The 17,800-nt window shown below is 39.6% G+C and overlaps 1 protein-coding gene across 3 annotated transcripts in view; it reads right to left on the minus strand.

The window, feature by feature from the left end:
* COL14A1 (collagen type XIV alpha 1 chain) overlaps positions 1–17,800 on the minus strand; it is a 122,185-nt gene that overhangs the window by 82,380 nt on the left and 22,005 nt on the right. For 2 of the 3 annotated variants that reach the window (XM_072151249.1, XM_072151250.1), the window contains one exon: positions 4,338–4,454. The exons of the other annotated variant lie outside the window; for it this stretch is intronic. In XM_072151249.1, the coding sequence (XP_072007350.1) occupies positions 4,338–4,454 (117 nt within the window). The remainder of the gene's footprint in view (positions 1–4,337; positions 4,455–17,800) is intronic. 3 annotated transcript variants of the gene reach the window in all.

Consider the following 17,800-nt stretch of genomic DNA (forward strand, 5'->3'; position numbering starts at 1 on the left):
GCAGTATTATAGTAGTTATATTCTTGTACATAGGGGGCAGTATCATAGTAGTTATATTCTTGTACATAGGGGATAGTATTATAGTAGTTATATTCTTGTACATAGGGGGCAGTATTATAGTAGATATATTCCTGTACATAGGGGGCAGTATTATAGTAGTTACATTCCTGTACATAGGGGGCAGTATTATAGTAGTTATATTCTTGTACATAGGGGCAGTATTATAGTAGTTATATTCTTGTACATAAGGGGCAGTATCATAGTAGTTATATTCTTGTACATAGGGGATAGTATTATAGTAGTTATATTCTTGTACATAGGGGGCAGTATTATAGTAGTTATATTCTTGTACATAGGGGGCAGTATCATAGTAGTTATATTCTTGTACATAGGGGATAGTATTATAGTAGTTATATTCTTGTACATAGGGGGCAGTATTATAGTTGATATATTCCTGTACATAGGGGGCAGTATTATAGTAGTTACATTCCTGTACATAGGGGGCAGTATTATAGTAGTTATATTCTTGTACATAGGGGGCAGTATTATAGTAGTTATATTCCTGTACATAGGGGGCAGTATTATAGTAGTTATATTCTTGTACATAGGGGGCAGTATTATAATAGTTATATTCTTGTACATAGGGGGCAGTATTATAGTCGTTATATACTATGCATTATGACATAACTTTGGACCAGTACTCAGTATCACATTGCATTCCTATTGTGCTACAATGACATGACTTGTGTGTATGATGCTGGTATGTAACTTGGCCTTTAGAATGGGAAATGGTTACTGACATCTACACAATGAGATTTCCTTTCTGCCCCCAGACTGATGTTGAGCTCTATTAGAACTCCTCATTCTGTTCTGCTGTGTAACCACAAGATAGAAATTCTGGAGTCTCCTCTGATGTTTTGTCTTCAGTTTGGGAGAATGACAATGAATAGTGAGAGGGGACAGGAATAAACCGGGTATTGTTCTTGCCGCCTATGAAGGGAGACAAGACATTTCAGGAACAATCCGCTATTGTGTGTCACACAACAAACATGGTCTCCTCAGACCTGACAAGTAGACACAGAGAGGAAAGAAAGGTGCAATGGAATATAATGTATCTGGATAATCTAGGCCATAGTCTGATATGTGATGGTGGTGTCCTATCTCATCCTCCAGACTGAGATCAATGATTGTGTATGGGACAGATGACATCTGCAGTGACTGAGGCTTTTACCGAAATCTCCCGCTCTGAGTATTTTAGAAAATGGGGATAAGTATCTTACACAGGAACTGGGAGGCAGGAATAGCAGTCATGTATTTAGTGTGTGCTCAGATATATCCATGAAGGAGGAAGAGAATATCTCCAACCTGCTGACAGGGGCAACCCTAGACACTGCTACCTGAAGCGAGCAATAGAACGGCGCCCCCTATGCCCCATCCAGTAGTAATGTATCAGGTTATTCTTTTAGTATGTGGATTCTCCATGCAGCGTCTCACACCCTTGCTGACTTCAGGTATGAAAAGACATTGGGACACATTTACTTACCCGTTCCTGTCGCGATCCAGCGACGCGTTCTCCGTAGAGGATTCGGGTCTTCGGGCGATTCACTAAGGTCGTGTGCCCGATGTCCACCAGGTGTCGCTGCTGCGCTGAAGTCCGCCGGAGTTCACCATCCTATCCTGGGTGCATATAAGCGCTTGTCAAGCGTCGGGTTTTCCGGCGGCCGGTGCCAAAAACCCGGGGCAATTCGGTGCGATACGGTAAAATTTGGAAAACCCAGCATAAAATCGTGATTTGGACACTTAGTAAATGTGCCCCATTATTATTAGATGGCAGGTCCTGCTTTGTGGCAGATAACTGCGCCCCTGATGCCGCCCCCTATCTTGCTGCAGTTGGTGCTGTCCGAGGCAAGAGGCTCCACTTGCTTCATAGCTGGTGCAACTCTGCCTGCTGAGACCACCATGGCCATAGACTCAGAGACATGTGATACCACAGACTGCTATAGCCCCCTGCACAACTATGGGACTGCTACAGCCCCCTGAACCCTGATAGATAGGAGATAGATAGATAGATAGATAGATAGATAGATAGATATGAGATAGATAGATAGATAGATAGATAGATAGATAGATAGGAGATAGATAGATAGATAGATATGAGATAGCTAGATAGATAGATATGAGATAGATAGATAGATAGATAGATATGAGATAGATAGATAGATAGATAGATAGATAGATAGATAGATATGAGATAGATAGATAGATAGATAGATATGAGATAGATAGATGGATAGATATGAGATAGATAGATAGATAGATAGATAGATAGATAGATAGATAGATAGATAGATAGATATGAGATAGATAGATGGATAGATATGAGATAGATAGATAGATAGATAGATAGATAGATAGATATGAGATAGATAGATGGATAGATATGAGATAGATAGATAGATAGATAGATATGAGATAGATAGATAGATAGATAGGAGATAGATAGATAGATAGATATGAGATAGCTAGATAGATAGATATGAGATAGATAGATAGATAGATAGATAGATAGATATGAGATAGATAGATAGATAGATATGAGATAGATAGATGGATAGATATGAGATAGATAGATAGATAGATAGATAGATAGATAGATAGATAGATAGATAGATAGATAGATATTAGATAGATAGATAGATAGATAGATAGATAGATAGATATGAGATAGATAGATGGATAGATATGAGATAGATAGATAGATAGATATGAGATAGATAGATAGATAGATATGAGATAGATAGATGGATAGATATGAGATAGATAGATAGATAGATAGATATGAGATAGATAGATAGATAGATATGAGATAGATAGATGGATAGATATGAGATAGATAGATAGATAGATAGATAGATAGATAGATAGATAGATAGATAGATAGATATGAGATAGATAGATAGATATGAGATAGATAGATAGATAGATATGAGATAGATAGATAGATAGATATGAGATAGATAGATAGATAGATATGAGATAGATAGATAGATAGATAGATAGATAGATAGATAGATAGATATGAGATAGATAGATAGATAGATAGATATGAGATAGATAGATGGATAGATATGAGATAGATAGATAGATAGATAGATAGATAGATAGATAGATAGATATGAGATAGATAGATAGATAGATATGAGATAGATAGATAGATAGATATGAGATAGATAGATGGATAGATATGAGATAGATAGATAGATAGATAGATAGATAGATAGATAGATATGAGATAGATAGATGGATAGATATGAGATAGATAGATAGATAGATAGATATGAGATAGATAGATAGATAGATATGAGATAGATAGATAGATAGATAGATAGATATGAGATAGATGGATAGATATGAGATAGATAGATAGATAGATAGATAGATAGATAGATATGAGATAGATAGATAGATAGATAGATAGATATGAGATAGATAGATGGATAGATATGAGATAGATAGATAGATAGATAGATAGATAGATATGAGATAGATAGATAGATAGATATGAGATAGATAAATGGATAGATATGAGATAGATAGATAGATAGATAGATAGATAGATAGATAGATATGAGATAGATAGATAGATAGATAGATATGAGATAGATAGATAGATAGATATGAGATAGATAGATGGATAGATATGAGATAGATAGATAGATAGATAGATAGATAGATAGATATGAGATAGATAGATAGATAGATATGAGATAGATAGATAGATAGATATGAGATAGATAGATGGATAGATATGAGATAGATAGATAGATAGATAGATAGATAGATAGATAGATAGATAGATATGAGATAGATAGATAGATAGATATGAGATAGATAGATAGATAGATATGAGATAGATAGATGGATAGATATGAGATAGATAGATAGATAGATATGAGATAGATAGATAGATAGATAGATAGATAGATAGATAGATGGATAGATATGAGATAGATAGATAGATAGATAGATGGATAGATATGAGATAGATAGATATGAGATAGATAGATAGATAGATATGAGATAGATATAGATAGATATAGAAAGCTAAGGAAGGTTCCCACTTATAGCTGAAACGTCGCTTTGAATATGGAGTAAATCCACTTATCTTTTTTCACAATTCTACGTCTGGAGAGCTGTTATTACCTTTCTATCTACTATTTTTGGAGGACCTGAAGCCCGGCTCTGGTTATTGTGCAGAGAGATTTTCTTTCTCTATTTCTGTGCTGCTTGGATTATCTTTTTGTAGATAGATTTCCTTGCATGACACTCAGATTTACCTGATTTGGGGGTCACAAGAAGCTTATAGCCCTTTATTTTATCTTTGGAGGCTTTCCATGAGATCTGGACGCTATCATACGCTACTACGTGGAATCTCAGCTTTGTCGGTGGAGTCACTAAAAAAAACAGAAAGAGACAGAAGTTACTGAGTGTCCGGAGAGGATCTAATATCTGAGCCCAGGTAATAGACACCACTGGTTACATTCCCGCATGACATACCACTGACAGTCCCCCTAGAGTAAGACAAGACTCGTCATGTTAGAGGTTAGAACATTAGTCAACGACACCGAGAACACAGACTAATGGCTTCTGTCAGGAGCTGCTACTATAGAAACACGTGTAACCCTTGTAGGGGCGAGAGCCGAATCCAGACCATCCACAGTGACTATAACGGGGGCCGACTGCTTATATGGGTCTTACTAAGTTTATGGTTATTGATCGTTGTGGATGAGGCCTTTAAGGGTTGGGAGTTAGAGGGTGTTGGTGGGGTATTAGTCCTGTGTATATAGTAGTCTAGTTATCTGGTTACATTGGGCCTTAAAGGAAATCTACCATTTGATTTGATGCATTATGAAGCAAACATACCTTGAGAATGCTGTAGCTACACCGATGCAGGATCATATCTTGGTTAATCAGTGAGCTGAGTGGTTTTGCTGATAAAACAGATATAACATTACCCGCTTCTCATAGCAGGAGAGTTTCTCTCTGATTGCATCATCATCTCCTGCACTTCTCTCCCTGCCAGACAGAATAATCAATTGCTGCACCACCCCCCTGCTGCTGTGTATGAGTCATTCAGCTCAGGTTGATTAGTGCTTGACTAGTCATGCTTTACTTAGAAGCCATTTGCAATTCCAAGCTCCGGTGTCCGTCCCAGCTTTCCCAAGGTCCTGAATGGTATAATTGTTTTTTCAGCAAAACCACTCAGCTCAGGGATTAACCAAGATATGATCCTGCATCAGTGTAGCTACAGCAGTCTCAAGGTATGTTTGCTTCATAATGCATCAAATCAAATGGTAGGTTTCCTTTAACAAAAGTGAGTCTGGTGTGTGGGTAGGCTAGGAAGGTAGATGTGTCCTCACACTACTTTGTTCTTAAAGGGGTTCTCCAGAGGTTGAAAAAAATGGCTGCTTTCTTCCACAAACAGACCCACACCTGACCATTGGTTCTACCTGGTATTGCAACTTAGTTCCCTTCATTTCTATCCAGCCGGGCTGAAATACTGGCACAAATCAAGGTGTGGTGCTGTTTTTGGAAGAAAAGAGACATATTTTTTAACCTTAGGACAACCCCTTTAACTTACCACTCCAATATGCCTTCCAATCAATGTAAATGCTTTAGTTGGATAACAAAGTGAGGATAAGGGCTGTAGCGCAGCTCGATGAAGAGAGCTAAGTGCACAGCAGTGTGAGGTCTCACCACCCTGTGTAAGTGCAGAGTTTATAAAGGAATTTCTCTGAGTAGTTAAAAACCTACTGATCACCAAAACACAAGAATCTGTCCCACGTTCTCTCCACCTATGGCACAAATATAACAAAGCCCACCACTCCAGGCTAGTAGCTTCTTCAAGTGCATTGGGGGCGTGTCCTCACACTGCTGTGCTCTTAGCTCTCTGCATTAAGCTGCTCCATATCTCCTCCCCTCAGATGGCTTGCAGCACAGTGCAGAGGGCTAAGAGCACAGCAGTGTGAGGACCTGAAGTCACACCTAGCAGCAGAGAGGGTGGGGCCAATCAGGGCTGAGGGGCTCCTCTCTTTTAAGGGCTCCACAGCAATGACATGCTTGTGCTGATGCTATTGGCTTGATAGACTTATAGTAAAAATTTATAGAATGTTCGTGGTAATAAGTCGTTACAGATTCTAATGATCGTGTTCTTTCATTAACACTTTACATGCTGACCTTACAATTTGGCACAGATTAACCATTAATCATTTTTACTACGTCAGTGACTTCTTTTAGGAGCTGCACTAAAGATTTGAAGGGCAAGACGGGACAGGAATTTTCGGCAGCGGCTGAGCTCAGGTGAGCATCGAGCCTCATAGCATGTAACGTATGCAGATCCGCGGAGCGCTGCGGGGAATATTCCATTATTAATAGCTCCCAGGCCACGTATTTATAGCCGGGTTATGCTAATGAGGGTTACATACCTGCCATTCTTCATCTGCAAGATTAAACAGATGTACGGATTGTGCTCGTGTCTACTATCTGCTAAAAAATTTTACGTTAAAAATTTTAAAAATGTGATTTTTTATTTGACTTAAAGAGAACCCGTCATGCAAAATAACCCCCCTAAACTAAATATATTTTCATAAACTGTCATTAGAGAGCATTGCCTCTATCCCTTCATTGTCCCTCTACATGCCTGTAAACCTAAGCAATGAGGTCCTAAAGCTGTATGCAAATGACCTGTGAAATGTCCAATGAAGCATTAGCATATTCAAGCTGTCCACTCTATTCATGAGTGGGAGGCACAGCCACACCCCCAGTGCATGACTGACAGCCCGTATAATGATGTGAGGCTGTATAATGATGTGCTTCCTGGTACTGGCACCCCCTGCATCCTGTGTGTGCATGTGTGTGTGTATAGGAGAGATACAGCAGCTCCAGGCAGCCATGTTACAGCAGAACATGTCAGATTCATGTGTAGCTGATGTCTGTGTCTCTCACCTGTATATTAGGAGGATGCAGCATGTCAGCAGATGCAGCACACACTAGCAATGCTTTACTATACATTACACACAGACATGAGCAGGGGGAGGAGAGGGGAGGGGTAACAGGGGTGACATCACTGCCTCTGACCATGTGACCAGCCTCATTTATATGATAAAAAATAGATGATTTTACAATGAATAATGTATGAAATAACTAGATAAAGGCTGGGATGGGATCCTTGTGAGCTGCTCCAACAGGTAGTAGTGACAGGACTAGTGACACAGACCTGATGACAGGTGTCCTTTAAAGCTTGGTAATGGCTGATGTCTCGGTATATTAGACCCATACAGAGGTATAAATCCATTGTATAGTTAAATAGTTTAAAGGGATATTTGGATCTCTACAAATTTGTATCTGAGGTGGGAGTCCTAATTCTGTGCCAGGGGTGGGAGAACGGTTAAGGGGGTTGTGCCTCAATGTTTCCATAACTTCCTTTGAAGGTCTTAGGTGGATAAGTGCCTGATCCATGGGGGGCTCTGCAGTTGGGAGGGCCCAAAGTTCCCTGAGATGCCTCATGTGAATGGAGTAAAGACGCACATGCTCGACCCGCACTCCATTCACTGCAGGTGACATAGAAGCGAATGAAGCGCAGGTTGAGCATGGCGCCTGCGCTCTGTTTAGTATGTAGTACATCACGGCATACGTAAGCCATTCTCCCAATTACTAGAAGTTCCAGTGGACGGACCCCCAGCATTCAGACACGTGTCCCCTATTCTGTAGTGTGAGATCTTTGCCATCCTAATTGTAAATCCTAGTAGTCTGGGGGAGGGGCTAAATGTCTTAGAGGAATCTACCATCAAACTCCATAAACCACGGACACTTACTCATAGATCCAGGCACGGTGACTCTGGTAATCGTCTTATACTTGTTATCCATGGCCTCCTTCTTTCTAAAATCAACTTTTAAAATTATGCTAATGAGCTTGAGGGGCTATCCCAGCCCCTAAATGATCTGACTTTACCGTCAGTTATCACATTCCGGCTTCCTCATCACTTGTGCAGTGAGCATTTCCTGCTTTAATCTCAGTGTTGAGATAATGTAACCGTTTGTAAAAAGCTTTAAGGTTAATCAGCATAATTTTGAAAGATGATTTTAGAAGGAAGGAGGCCATCGATAACACATATAAGAACATTACTACTGTCACGGTGCCTGGATCTATGAGAAAGTGTCCTTGGTTTTTCAGGATGGATTTTAATGTTAGATTTCCTTTAAGTGCCGATTCTCTCCTATGGAGGAAGTGCAAGATAACTGGCCTAGCAAACCAATAGAAGTGAATGGAGCAGCAGTCATGGTCCACTAGTCATGTGATCTCTGGGGACCTCAGCTCTCAGACCCTTTTAATCTGACTCTTTTCCATCAAAACTTTTCAACTGTCAGACCATAACTTTTTCTTTTTTCTGTTGCCATCACTGTTTGTTGGGTTGTTTTTTGCATGACCAGTTGCGTTTTTGAATGGTGCTATAAGTGTAGCACATAAAGCTTATTAAATGACTTTCTTTACAACTTTGTGTTTTGGGAGGATGGACAAAATCTACAAATCTAGAAGTGTCTTTTTGTTCCCAATGTTGTGCTCTTTACAGTGTACATTAAATAAAATGTTTAATGTATTCTACACGTCGCTATGATTACAGCAATACCAAATGTGTCTAGATTTTTATACATTTTATGATACTTAGTTAATAAAATCTTTTTTTTTTTTTTTTTTTTTAAATAATTTGATTTTGTGTTGCCACTTTCTAAGCACATAACTTGTTTTTTTAGATTTTTGTACAAATTATTGTGGCTTATTTTTAGTGAGATGATTTGCAGTTTTTATCTATACTAAACTAATAATTGTTACTTATATTTATTCATTTTTTTTTTCCAGGGGTAGAAGGAAAAAAAAAAAATTAACATTTTTGACAGAAAGCCAAGTAATTTTTCTATTAGAAATTTTAAAAAAAATCTGTCTCCCAAGAGCCACCACTAGGGGGAGTTAAGGAGCTTAATGCGTACTGGTTATACTTTGGGCTCAGTAAAACCCTAAGTGCCTCCTAGGTGTGGCTGCAAGCCCACTATATTTTTTATAATTCAACAAAGACAAGCTAGTCAATAAAAAAAAGTTCAGGGGCATAAAATTAGCCAAATTTAGGCGTGCATGTTGCTACAGCTGGCACATCTTTTGTTGTCCATGCAACACAAGAGAAAATCTACACCAGCTATAAGCGAGCATACATGTATATACAAAATGTCTGGCATAAATGATGGCAAAATGGGAGACCCCGCCCCCTACTGCTAATCTCCACCCCTTTTATATCACCGAAAGTGTCAAGAAAGTCATGAAATATCATGTCTATGCAGGGGACTTGATACTCTGTATCAGGAAAATAAATATTAATAAAAATCAACATAAAAAAACTAGTCGTAAAAACAACACAGTGTTACAAGGTGGAGTTTCACTTTAAATGACATTTCTAAATATTAAACTACTGAATTAATTAGTGTGGTGAGGGTGGTGCATTAAGGGTTAACGGTTGTGACAATTATTTTCCTGAACCATAGATATTGTGGTGGAGCATTGACTCTGTAGAATTATAAGTTTAGGACCTATAATTTTTAAAAGAGGTAGAATTTTTTTTTTTTTTTTTTTTGGGGGGGGGGTATAAAAGTTACAAAAAGTTTGCGTGTGGTTTTGCAGCTCAACTGCTTTCAGTTAAGTTGAACTGAGCTGCAATACCAGGCACAACCTATAGGCAATGGTGGCGCTGTTTCAAAGGATTCTCAGGGTGTTTTTTTTTTTTAAGTTTTAGGGTTGTCACATTAACATTTTATAGGGTTAATTATGATATAAACTTCATATAAACTTCATATAAACTTCATTGATAAACTGACATATAAAAAAGGTCATAAAACATATACAATGCTACAAAAAACGAAAAATTAAACAGTAATTACAACAAGGAAATAACCATCACCAGACCACTGCCCAATACCCGACACCGTCCAACTGTATGAACAAAGAAAGACATATATTTCCAACACATTACACTACAATAGAAATTCCAGACTACAGGATATGTGCCAACAATGTTGCATAACTAGTTGGTAAAAATTTACAAAATTTTATTCCAATATTTGAAACAATTTGAAAATCAATATACCATATATACTCGAGTATAGGCTTATACTCGAGTATATACGGTAACTATAATTTAATTTATTTTATATATATCGTTGTAATAAATTTTTTTTATATTATATTTAATATTTCCTATTTTATTTATATATATATATATATATATATATATATATATACACGTATATATATATTTCCTATATATTAAATATATATTTAACATATTTAATATTTTAACTCATATCAATATTAATATCTTTTTGTAAGTCTTTTTTTTTTAATTTTTGCTCATTTTTTTTTTTCCCCCATCCAGTTATGCTGAAAAAAACATAATTGGCACACATTAAAAAAAAAAAAACAACAACAAACACACAACTACAACATAAATCTACATGGAAAATAAAATTTGGGATTACTCTGGTGAGTCACCAACCTGTGCAGATTGTCTTTTGTGTTATGTCAGTGGGCACCTAGTGTCTTTGGGGGGAAAAAAAAACTAATTTCTTGCAGTAAAAAAAAAAAATTTGTTAGAAGGAACTAAAACACAAAATAAAAAAAAACATACAAAAATAAAAAAATATATATAAAATTAATTATTTAAATTAATCATCAATTAAATAATATGAAAGGGTAAAATATAGAAGACAATAAGATTAAAAAAAATTCAGTCTGGTGACACTTTTGGGGTAAACCTGAAAATGAAAAAAAATTTAAAAAATACTTGACTCCATTCAATCAGATAAGATTAATAGATTTGTTGAAGAATAGTCATTAGTTTACGGCGTGATCCCTACAGCATTTTAGACGTATCGGAACGTTCACTTTGAAGTGAAAACAACGGAATTTCAACGTCAAGTCGCAACATGAAGATTGTCCAGATGGCTCCCGACTTCCTTGCGGAAGATAAAGACGGCACAAAGGACCTATGGTATAAAACACCTATAGACACATGTGATATAGGAAGAAGCGGGGTTCACTTATATATTACACACAGGATCACTTGATTATAGCCCATACCTAGTGAATGAAGACTGAAGGTTAAAACTACAACATTTCAAAACAAAAACGTATAAAAGGTGCGATAACACAATAAAACACAAAGTAAATAATAGATCTGTAAAAAGAAATATCAGAATAAACCAATTTCTGGTCAGTTTACATTGCAGATTTATTCCGTACGTTCCCTTATTTGATAAGATATCAATGGCTTTACGGCTGCCGTCTGGCATTGAGGATTCATATTCATTGTCTTATAAATAGTCAATGCGCTCTTTTCAGGAATAACCACTGAATAGGGGATAAGTGTCTCATTGGTGCGGACCATAGAGACCCCCCCACTAATGAGGAGCCTTCTACAGCTATCAAATTGCAATTGCTATTCAAATCACATCACATGTTATAGCCATGGGATCAGCTGTAAATGGCAATCCCTCAGAGAATAAGTGGTGTGGCAGTAAGTATGCTCGACCTGCTATTCCACTTGGCAGTAAGTATGCACGACCTGCTCCTCCACTTGGCAGTAAGTATGCTCGACCTGCTACTCCACTTGGCAGTAAGTATGCAGGACCCGCTACTCCACTTGGCAGTAAGTATGCAGGACCCACTACTCCACTTGGCAGCAAGTATGCTCGACCTGTTACTCCACTTAGAAGTAAGTATGTTATACCTGCTACTCTACTTGGCAGTAAGTATGCTCGACCTGCTAATCCACTTGGCAGTAAGTATGCTCGACCCAATACTCCACTTGACAGTAAGTATGCTCGACCTACTCTTTGATCAGAGAGCTGCCCCATATCCAGTGAATATGGATAGCTTAAAATTAATCAATAGATAGAACTGGCACACATTCTCCAATAACAAGCGATCAGGTATAATATCCTTAATAATTTTTGTCCAGTGCAATCTTTTTCAGATCATCACAGTCAATACTTATTATCCCGATTTTTGCCGTTTCTTTTAGAATTATTGGGTCAGATACTGGTTGGTCAACAGTTTAATGACATTTTATTTACAGTGGATATAAGGACCACTTTGTGGGGGTCTTATGGACAGGTCCCCATTTCTTGTTTATTTCCAAGTGATTACTTGACCTTTAATTAGTTAGCCCTTCCCAATTCCGGATGTTCTTATTCTATATAGTATATATGTCAGGATCGGTGGTACTGGATCCTCTGGACCACCGCGGACGATGATGTAAGCCGACACCTGGGAGTGGAGTCTAAGTGGCACCCGGTCTTCACCAGAGCCCGCCGCAAAGCGGGTTGGACTTGCTGTGGCGTGGAACCACCAGGTCGTTCCACAGCTGCGACTTTGTCCGCGGTGGTAGCCGCGTGGTGGAAGTGTGGTCAGGGACAGGCAGGAGGTCGAGACAGGCAGCACAGGATCAGAGTCGGGGACGTAGCATAAGGTCAGGACAGGCGGCACGGAAGCGAGGTCAGGAACGGAAAATCAGAATAATCGCATAGGGCATTAGGAACAAGCTTTCTCTAAAGCTATGAGGCACAAAGATCCGGCAGGGTGTGTGGGGAGAGGCTGGGTTACATAGAATTCAGGGTAAGGCTAGCGCTAATTAACGGCGTGCTGGCCCATTAAATCCCGAGAAGCCGGCGCATACACGTCCTAGAACGCGGGGACGCATGCACACGCTCAAGGACCCGGAAGCAGGAATGGGGACGGGTAAGTGGATGTGCCACGGAGCAGGTGAACACGGAGGAGCACGGATGAACCCGCGACCCAAGACATGGGTCACAGGACCACCCGTGACAATACATTATGAGGCAGATTTATTGTGGCTTGTACAAGCCGTGATTTGTGACTTCCGGTGACGGAGCATGCAGTGGACCGGTGTGGGCTGTTCTGGTAGAGGTGCAGGCTATGGTGCAATACTACACCAGGTGTATGATAACTGTGCCTCTATATTATAACAGACACTTGAATAAGTCTACAACCCCTATCATTTTACAAGGATTTGCTGTAATCCTATCACGTTCTGCCGCCACTTGTGTGGCACGGTATTATGGTATATAAGAACATAAACCATCCCCCCACCACTTTACCCCCCCCCCCCTCAGAATGTAATAACTTCATTTACTTTTATCCGATTTTAATCCCATTGATGGGACCTGTCTGTACGGGAACCAGCGCTCAGTGCCAAGACCCACAGGATTTATCACTTGTAATAAGATGTCACGGAGACTCCCGGGGATGTGCACTCACCTCAAAGAACCTACTGTAAAAACGGGATTTGGCAATTGCAATCACAATCATCCAAACAATGTCCCATATCATGGGTTATCAAGACCCATTCTCCAAAGGGTGACACTAAAGCCCTATCCTATATGCGAAATGTATCCATTATGGGACAACCCTTCTATGGCAATGTCCTCAAAGTCCTACAGAAGCTTGGAAGACTTTTCAGGTACCTTCGGGGTTAGAATGGTTCTATACTCCGTATACCCGGTGCCACGCCATCGGCAGAAGTGATAAAACGCTCAACAAGTTCTATACATTAAACTGACTTTCACCTCTGGCATAGAAGAAGTAAGACCTCACCCAAGAAAAATATTACTTTCACGTAGTCTGCAGCTCCTTGGCTTTTAACAAGGCAATAAACTTGTACTTCTGAACATTCTTGGATCGGCCTCCTTTAATAGAAGGATTGAGGCGTGCGGCAACCTGCCCGATTCCCATCCCTCAACAGCAAAATACCGAGTTCCTTATTTGCATATTTACTACAGCCAATTATTTCAGTCTTGACGAAAGCATTTCAGTTAATTGATATAATTCGTAGAATGAGGGACAATCTACGGATATGAGCTTTGTACATCATCAGGATCCCAAGGCTTGTGTCTTTTGGCACTTGTTCCAGCCCAGCCCCATACGAAATTAAATCATTTGTTACCTACTCATAGGCCCCGTGGCAAGCTCGTCTTAGCTGGGACATGACTCCAAAGCTAAAGCTGTATGTGTTGTTAGCCAATTACATCCTCACGAAAAGTAAGACTTGGAAATTCTGTTCAAAAATACGATATTCTAATATGCCTTGGACTACAGAGGTGCCCAGTGGCATAACTAGAAGCTGATGGGCCACAGTGCAAATTCTGTGCCAGGCCCCTGATTATAACGTATGGTTTATAGTATAGTATAGTCTTCTCATATGGGAAAGTGACACCATAACGGCCCCCTAGACCTCTTGGGCCTGGGTGCAACCGCAACCTCTGTACCCCCTCAAGTTACGCCCCTGGAGGTGTCATAGAATGATATACTACAGATCTACTGTAGTTGACTCAAGCCACTCTACTGTGACATAGCGGACCACCATGGTGGTGGTCATGAGTTGTGGATTTCCAACATGCAGCAAACACACAATTTTAGGAAAAGAAAGATAATACGAGAGTGTATTTGCCCCATGTGGATTTGAATATTTTTACTTCACCAGGAAGTTTTGGTGGTCCTTTATTTTATTAGAGACTGGGACCTCCAAAGCATCTTCTTAACTCTGGTGGGACAGGTTTATCCCAAATGTTCAAGAAGAATTAAGTTATACTTTACTTTTTTTTTTACATATTTTACTACTAAGTATATGTGGGGTCAGGACTAGAGATGACCGGACCCGTAGGTTTAGTTTGGGTTTGACGTTCAAGGTGTCCTCCTGGCCAATACCAGCCATGACTAGTAGCAAGGGGCGTCAATTTGCCGGATTGGAGGCCAAACCCAAACACCGAACTAAACCTATGGGTCCACTCATCTCTGGTCACAACTGTATTGCGGGATGTAGACACCTAACAAGTCATGCTTTTTGGAAAATAGCTACTTAATGGACCTCCAACTCACATGTCAAAAGTTTAAGATTACAAGGCACATTTCATGGACAACCCTTCAGGTTGGTCAGACTTATCAGAGAAATGTAAACTCATCCAAATGACCATCTAAACTGTGTCTGCCACCAGAGGAACAGGGATAGGACATGTTGAGTTTTTAATTTGTTAAAAACGCAATATATGGCAAATAGGGGCCCAATTTTTTCTCAGTGGGTCCTCTATCTAGCTGAGCCTCGGTAAGTGGAGAGCATGATAACCATAGTCATGATGTGCCAACCCAAGCCCAGTGGGCCTTGCTATGTGTTGAGTTCTGATGTCAGATATGCAGATTATCTAACACTAGTTGGTCAAAAACAACCTGAATGGATGTTGCCCCTGTTACCCACCTATCCCATAGTAGGGGGAGTGAAAACAAATGGGGAGGAAGAGGGGAATATTATGACAAGTCAATGACATCTATTTACTAATTTAATCTTTGTAGAATTTTAACCCAAAATGGTTTCCAAAAATTTTTTGTCGATTGGATAGATACTGCAGATACTTCTGAGGTTTCCAGGGATGATGAAAAATTTTACATAGTAAAAAGACTGGAGCTTTCCACATAAGAAGAGGACCCAAGGTGACTGACGTCAGGTTGACAATGCTCTGTAGTTCGTGTTAATCCAAATCTACATGCGTCTGACCACCGGGTGACATTTGTATTTGTTTTGTCCACCTCGGGAGAATTTTTGAGGGTTTTCTCCATGATAAAAAGGAAATTATTTTCATATGTTGGGCATGCACAAGTGTATGGTCCAAACCCCACCCAGTTTGGGCACCCGTTAGATCTAACAACAGGTTCCGACCTTTTGATTGATAACCGTGGAATGGGTAAAATTGCCACGAGCAGCTCAGCTCTACACCAGGTCCCACTTGGCGTAGAACTGCGCTTTAGATTGACCCGAACCGGGCACAGGGTACAGCTAGTGCTCCAGCACGAGGCATCCCCACCTCCAGCCAGCCCACTGCATGGCCCAATACCACTTACTCCCTGTCCAAGTGGCGTAGAGGGCGTATAAACCCCCTTTTCCCCAATGTGTCCAATTACTTTTAGAAAATAAATTCTTATCAAGCTGTTGATCAAAAAAATATCCAAAAAAATATGAATAAAGCTGCATCAAAAAGTTTTATGGGCAACTAAGATATTGCCATAGTGAAAATAAAGTGATGACTACACAGGGACATCCCCTCACACCCTGATACAAAGGGGCACTCCTTCAGAGTTGACCTATCTTAACCCAACGTCCACCATTAAAATATTTTTTGAGCACAATAACATTTTGTCTCGGTCAAACACTGAATTGTGGGAAGAAGGCAAGTATTTGGAACAAGAAATTCTGGCCAACACTCAACATCTGGGTCACCAACTTCTAAACAAAATTCAGCAACTTTGAAAGACAACAGTGCGGTCTCATTGTGACCTGGTAAAAATGACTTAACTTTCTAGAGATCTCAATCTCACTTCCTTCTGATGAACTTTACCACACAGACTCTACACAGAGGGGAACACAACCCCCTGACATAGCTAATGCTGATGGCTAAGAAGACTCCTGTCACACAGTAATATAGATGGAGATAACAATAGCCTCCTAAATGTGTACTTATGATCTGTTACATTGTGTAACAAAATAGAGTGAGAGTGGTCATAACACTGTCCTCCCCTCAGGCAGAGATGGTACAGCCCATAGCTGCCCATGTGATGTTCTACTAAGGAATTATGGGATGGATAACAGAATGCACAGAGATGGAGAAATCTAACAATGAAGATGATATCCGAGCAAAGCAAAGAGGAGAAACTTCGACACCCTTCACTTTTATAAATCCACTGCAAAAGGGTAAGGAAAAAAGTGTTTTTTCTTGAAGTGTCACTTTATATAACAAATAGAATTTTGCCACTACTTTTAGTCTTAAACAAAACCATCACTTTTTAAATGACACCAGTTACTAATTGTATATCTCTCTTCCTCTAAACACAGAATGGAGCTGCTCTTTCTGCCTCTATCACAGCAAAAACTCACAGCACCAGCCAGTAACATAATTATATAAAGCTATTTACTAATAGAATTGTTGTCACCTTCATCTTTTTACACTTCCTTACTGACAGACATTGATTGACAAGAGATAAAACGTATATTTTTTCAATGCTCATGGCTATATACAGTAATCTCCCAGCACAGGGCTCCATCATAACAGAACCTGCAGTGTGAGAGCGGAGCTGTCAATCTCAGGGAAATCACCTTTTTGTTCAGCCGCTCAACCGTGTATGTAGTGAAGACGAGGGATTCATTGGATAAATTTGCTTCCGTCATATGTTTCTGGGTGTGTTTGCATTCTATGACTCAGATACACAATTCTATCCATAATCCTCTTACGTTATATTCTCTTGGTTAATTTAAGATCCGACAGCTGACGTTTAATCCTATACAATAGTATCCAACACATACTGGGGGTCATTTACTAAGGGCCCGATTCGCGTTTTCCCGAAGTGTAACCCGAATATTTCCGTTTTGCGACGATTTTCCCTGAATTGCCCCGGGTTTTGGGCGCACGCGATCGGATTGTGGCACATCGGCGCCGGCATGCACACTCCGGAATGGACCGGGTAAGTAAATCTGCCCCATAGTGTATACACATCAGTACAAGCTGCATAACAGCGTCATGACTGCTCCTTATTTGGTTTCTGTTCGAAAATTTGATCAAAAATCTACTCTATCATAAAAAACACCTGAAAACTAAGAGGGAGGTTTGATCAAGGCTTGTGTGCCCGAATTCTGGT

This window comes from Engystomops pustulosus, chromosome 5, assembly GCF_040894005.1.
Source record: "Engystomops pustulosus chromosome 5, aEngPut4.maternal, whole genome shotgun sequence".
Classification (NCBI taxonomy): domain Eukaryota; kingdom Metazoa; phylum Chordata; class Amphibia; order Anura; family Leptodactylidae; genus Engystomops; species Engystomops pustulosus.